Here is a 6,457-nt window from a genome sequence, read left to right on the forward strand (position 1 = left end):
GTGTTTCCTTAAACTCTTGTTGAATTACCAAAAAAAATATCCACTGTAGTGTAGCATAATCCAAAAGTGAAAATCAGGTGGGAAAGTTCTAGGACGTGACAACATCCTGTTGTCATCTGTGCATGCTGCTATCACATGGAAATAAACAGGTAGGAGTAGCGGAATGGCAGATAATAGGTACGTATCAATTATCATGCCGGCAGCAGCTCACTTATATAGATATATCCAAAACCCGTGGGATCCCCCACTACATTCGTTCAAAGAAAAATATTGGGAAGGAATTTGAACAAGCGATATCAGTTTCGGAGGTAGGATTCAGGATGCCCCACAAGTGGTTCCACCAAAGTTTACAGACTGGTTTAGGGTACCTCTTCCCCAACAAAGTCTCAAAAGTTGATTTGTCGTTGCTCCTTGGAATCTTCATTGCGATTTCCATAGTTATTGGGGAATTTTGATTATCTTTCTTGATGATAGCATGACCTGTGACTTATCCATATTTCCTTCCCTACATCTGGCCTACAATGTCAGTAACTTAGGAACTCTAGATTCACGGGCATGTATCGATTGGCGTCTACTTACATTGAATGGATTTCAATACTCAGTGAAGTGGATTCCCACTTCACCTAAAAATATGAAAACGACTTTTTCAACCTAAGCACGAGGATTAGGACACTAATTTTTTTGATATTAGAGACAACAATATAAACATCTTTGATTCTGAAAGCTTCTGTATGTAGTCAGAAATTGAATAATGAAGCTACTGTTTCACTTGGATAACTCCAATCCTTTCAAACATTAAAAATGATGAAAACATGCATTCATTTTTTTTTCTTTGCATCTATTTATAGTAAACAAGAAGATATACTTACGTCTTTGTTGGTCGAAAATGGAGAATAATGTAGTTGAAGTTGAAACACCTTTTTCTCGCCTGACAAACTCACAGGAACGGGTACATTCATAGCTTGGGAAAATACGTCTGCAACAGTGTCCTCATCATCGATTCATATTGATTATTTTGATGAAAAATAGGTTATTTCAATTAGATACATTTAATTGGTTGTAGAGGGAGATTCAATTACTTATCACTTTACTACATTATTTTAATTAAATTATGGATTGAAAAAATTATGTAATTAATTTATAAATATGATTTTGATTGAAATTAATGTAAAGTTGAGTTAACTCTTCAGTTTAAATTATATTTATTGTTGCGCTTTTGATAATTTTATAACTGAATTAGAATCCAATTGAGTGTAACATCAACTTGAGTTGATCCAATATATAATTTGATAAAAAACTTTGATTTGGTGTAATTATATTAATGAAACGTGACTTGTGATTCATATGTATATATAAAATTTTGATTTTGATTCAATTGTACATATTTGAAGAAATGAATACATACATAAATTTATTTTCATATTGGATTACTATAATTATTTGTATATTCAATAACGTAAAATAGTGCTATAATGTTGATAGTGATTTGTGAAAATTAAATCAAATCAAATCAAAATTTATTTATAACATTTGAAAAAATAAAATTTATGACAAATTTTAATTTTTACATAATATTTTGATTTAAAAAATATATATTTATAATATTTAAAAATTTCAATATTTATATATAATATTTTTACTTTTAATTTTTTGAATTATTTATATATTATATATGATTTTTTATATTTTTAAACAAAATATTATATATAATATTAAAAAAGAGAGTGATGTGATGCGTTCTAATAGCGATATGTGGACAATCAACGGTGGTCAATGTCGGTCAACATATAATTAGACCCAATACATGAAAAGTCCAACCAAGCTTTGTAGAACACAAGGGGCGGCAAACCCTAGTAATCCATAGAGCATGTAGTTCCCCCTTACCTCTTCTACTTAGAATAGAAATTGTATTTTCTATTAAAATATTTTATTATTTAATTAGATTTTATTTGAATAGGACTCTTATATTTATTCTCTATAAATAGGTATTATGTGTTGAACTATTACACACATTATTTACTTCGTCATTTTGTGTCAAAAAATCATGGAAATTTATTTTACAAAATAAATGCTACTTTTTAGGAAAAACACATAGTTACTGGTCAAATAGAGAATTAGCTTTACTACTGAAAGTCAATAAAAATTTTCATTTTGTGCAATTGATTCGTCTTTCTTTGAGGCCACACTCAAAGCAATAGGTGGTTCGAGAATAGCAGAGAAGGTCGTTCAATAGAAAATTGAGATCCACTTAACCTTATTGTATAAAACACAAATATAAATTTAAATAAAGTTTATTGCTATAAATATCAAAATGGCTCGGTTTTAAAGAAAATTTTCAAACTTCCGTCGTGCCTAAAAATATTATTTCCTAAACTTATTTTCCCAACAATACTTGGTTTTTATCCTAAGTTTTTAGAGGGGAAACTTAGAAAGTGAGAATTCTAATATAATAAATATTAAAGCTTGTAATCACTTGTATGTGGTGTTAAAATAGCGTATTATATTTTTAGGCAAGACCCGACAAACGTAGAAAATAAACTACGTAAACATGTATGTTCTTCATTGTTACTCATCAATTCGTGAAACAATTGACACTAATTGAATTTGTTTGCAAGTAGAGTTTTTATTCTACTTTTAGGCCATCTAAATAAAAGAAAACACAAGATCTATATGGTCCAAGATGCCCATCGAATTAACAAGTTACGACTAGCAGCAAATGAGGATGCAAACCGTAGCTCTCTAAACATAGTGGTACAACAAGCAAGACCTATTGTAGTCCTGCCAAGCCTGCACCTGCGCTTGCCAAGGATTGTTGGGTAAGGACAATGGGAATGATCTAATCCCCATGTACTCTTAGGCTTGAAGCTACCCTTCAAATGAGAAAGTATTTTCTCTATTTAGAATCTTCATCATTATTTTCTAGTTGCTACTGTCCATCGCTGTTTTTTTAGCTTTCCTCTAATTATTTCAGGGAATCCTCACTAACTTAAGTGCTCTAAATGCTAATTTTGATGCCCTTAAATTAGCCTTTCTCTTACAAATCCTTTGAAAACCTAGCCCAAGTCTCAAATGTTAAACATATCGTGAACAACCTTATTTCATCTCCAAAATGGCCAAACATTTTACTACTTTTAAACTCAAATAAATTTTTTTTTTTATATCTTAGTTAGTTTGTTTAAATTTAGTTATGATTATAATTATTCTGATATATTAATTGAAATTGTAATACCTTTTAAAAAAATTTAAGATAATTTTAAAATATATTTTTTATTGGGATGAATTTGAGTCAAATTTATGAGACTTAATTAGAAAATTTGAGGTGAAGAGAATTTTGAAATGACGTAGAAAATGAGTTATAAGTCTCACTTATGCCTTCATTCATGACTTTCTCCAACAAGAGGTGCATATTCCTTCATTACAGTACACACGAGATGCGGAGGGAAACAACTTTGAATTGATTTCCACATTCCTTGGTAATGGTAATTTTAATTTCCACAGCTTTGCGTCGAGCGTGAGTGTCACGGAGAAGAAAACGCGCTTGGACTTGTTTATTTTAATTCATGAACCAACCAATTGATTTACTATATATAACGCAAGAAAAACGGTGGTTTTACGTTTGGACATCAAGGTTGGAGAAAATCTCGTTTCACCATTACAAAATCTTTCTGTCTCCCCCCTCTCCCACTTTGCATACACCGGCGGCGCCACCTCTCCATCGCGGCCACCGCCCCTGCCACTATGCAATTCAATTATTATGAAAAGATCCTTTTCCTTTACCGAAACTAGTTTTTTCTGGTCCGATATTTCTTTTTCCAGCTCCAATAATACACAAAAAAACATCAATACAAAAACCCCGTTTATAGAATTTTCCATCTTTCTTTGCATTCCTTCGAACCTTGCCCTTTTTACAAGGAAAGTTGGGAACAAAACATTCACCGTTTCGTCGTTACCCTTGTCCTTGTGTTTTATCTTCCTGGGAAAAGGATCCTGGTCATAATTTGATATATTGTGATTTGAAAGGCCCTTGCTTGTTTCCAAGTCCGCTTAGGGCATGGAGGACATTGTGAAACAGATCTTGGCAAGGCCAATACAAGTGGCAGACCTTATAGTCAAGGCCGCAGATGAAGCACAATCTTTCAAACAAGATTGCCTAGAGCTTAAAACCAAGGCCGAGAAGATATCAGCGCTCCTCCGTCAAGCTGCTCGTGCCAGCAACGAACTTTACGAACGCCCGACACGCAGGATTGTGGACGACACCGAACAGGTCCTGGAGAAGGCCCTAGCTCTTGTCCTCAAGTGCGGGGCAACCGGTTTCATAAAGCGAGTTTTCACCATTATCCCTGCGGGAGCCTTTAGGAAATTAGCGATACAACTCGAGAATTCTATAGGAGACGTTTCGTGGCTGTTGCGCGTGTCATCCTCGGATGGTGAACATGATGATGAATATCTCGGGCTTCCTCCTATCGCAGCCAACGAACCAATATTGTGCCTTATATGGGAACAGATTGCCATTCTTTATAAAGGTACAGTAGAAGAACGATCTGATGCTTCTGCTTCCTTGGTTTCCTTGGCTCGGGACAATGATCGATACGGTAAGCTGATCGTAGAGGAAGGAGGGATCCCTCCTTTATTGAAGTTGTTGAAGGAAGCGAAGCCAGAAGGTCAGGAGAACGCAGCAAGGGCGATTGGGTTGCTGGGACTTGATCCGGAATGCGTGGAACAGATTGTGAATGCTGGTGCTGGCTCGGTGTTTGCGAAAATCCTCAAAGAAGGTGACATGAAGGTTCAATCCTTGGTGGCTTGGGCTGTATCAGAATTAGCAGCGCATTACCCCAAATGCCAAGACCATTTTGCACAGAACAATATAATCCGGTTTCTCGTGAGCCATCTCGCCTTTGAGACCGTTCAAGAACACAGTAAGTATTCCATTACTAGTAAGCAAGCCATGTCTGGTAATCCGGGTGGTGCGGAACCTAACCAGATGCACAATGTGGTTGTTAACTCTATGGCTATGAGAAGCCAGGTTCCTGAAGGTCCTAAGCTAAATAAACCACACAGTTCGTCAGGAAGTCACCACCTCCCTCCCAAAGGCAACCTACAACCCGCCAAGTCAAACCAGCATCACCATCACCATCACCATCCACAAGGACACCATGTTTCATTATCTGGAACTAGCATCAAGGGAAGGGAATTTGAGGACCCAGCCACCAAAGCACAAATGAAGGCGATGGCGGCTAGAGCTCTGTGGCAGCTTTGCGTGGGAAATCTTGGTATATGCCGAACCATTACGGAATCAAGAGCTCTATTGTGCTTTGCAATTCTATTAGAGAAGGGCTCCGAAGATGTACGGTCGTATTCATCCATGGCATTGATGGAAATTACGGCTGTAGCAGAGCAAAATGCTGACCTGAGACGCTCTTCATTCAAGCCTACAGCCCCTGCTGCCAAAGCTGTTGTGGACCAGATGCTCAAAGTCATACAGAAGGCAGAAGACACAGATCTCCTAGTGCCTTGCATCAAATCGATTGGAAACCTGGCCAGGACTTTCCGAGCAACCGAAACCAGGATGATTGAGCCATTGGTGAAACTGCTTGATGAAAGGGAAGCGGATATTACCGTGGAGGCTGCCATTGCACTTAACAAGTTCGCCACACCTGACAATTACCTCCATGCTATTCATTCAAAAGCCATCATCAGTGCGGGAGGCGCCAAGCATCTAATTCAACTAGTTTACTTCGGAGAACAAATGGTTCAGTTTCCTTCTTTGACCCTGCTGTGTTACCTTACCTATAATGTTCCTGACAGTGACAGCCTTGCAAAAGAAGAGGTTCTTATAGTTCTGGAGTGGGCATCAAAGCAAGCTCATCTAATGGGAGATCCTAATATTGCTGAACTATTGCCAGAAGCCAAAAGTAGATTGGAACTCTATCAAACTAGGGGTTCAAGAGGAGTCCATTAACTTGAATTTTTAATCATTTCGTGCATCATTTTCTGAAATAGTTCAGTTTTTGTAAAGTTTTATTCCACCGCCATGAACTGTACATACATTAGCATTGATGTCAACACTGTTATGGGCTTATGGTAGTTCTATAGGAGAGACTTACTATCGCTCTTAGGCAATAAAGATTATGCTTCTTACGTTAACCTTATTCTTTCACTTTTCTCCCTTCTTACTCTTGTTATCTTGCATACATACATCATCAATCTCTGCCCTACACATTTCCGTATGTAATCTCAGTCTAAATTTCGTTATTTCATGTTACTATTGTGTGTGTGTACCGGCTACATTCAAATTGCATGAACCAACTCACCTAATTCTAGAGGAAATTTGGATTTCGTTTGTTTCTTCACTTTAAACCGGTTGGGTTATGCTAGGTTCCATTTTAAAGAACAGAGGATGTTAGCCAAATACTGTCCATTATCGCTTTAATTTCTGAATAAAAACAATAGTCGCTTT

General features: G+C 36.5%; 1 protein-coding gene across 1 annotated transcript; it reads left to right on the forward strand.

Moving 5' to 3' along the window:
* Window positions 1-3,615: 3,615 nt before the first annotated feature.
* Window positions 3,616-6,144, forward strand: LOC108478635 (uncharacterized). Its single transcript, XM_017781105.2, has one exon. It carries the CDS (start codon window positions 4,052-4,054, stop codon window positions 5,957-5,959), a length of 1,908 nt encoding a protein of 635 aa, XP_017636594.2. The 5' UTR covers window positions 3,616-4,051; the 3' UTR covers window positions 5,960-6,144.
* The last annotated feature ends 313 nt before the right edge of the window (window positions 6,145-6,457 follow it).

This window comes from Gossypium arboreum, chromosome 12 (assembly GCF_025698485.1).
Source record: "Gossypium arboreum isolate Shixiya-1 chromosome 12, ASM2569848v2, whole genome shotgun sequence".
In the NCBI taxonomy this organism is placed as follows: domain Eukaryota; kingdom Viridiplantae; phylum Streptophyta; class Magnoliopsida; order Malvales; family Malvaceae; genus Gossypium; species Gossypium arboreum.

What these genes read in the sequence shown, in the direction of transcription:
- LOC108478635 (XM_017781105.2), top strand. Translation starts at nt 4,052, where the DNA reads ATGGAGGACATTGTGAAACAGATCTTGGCAAGGCCAATACAAGTGGCA.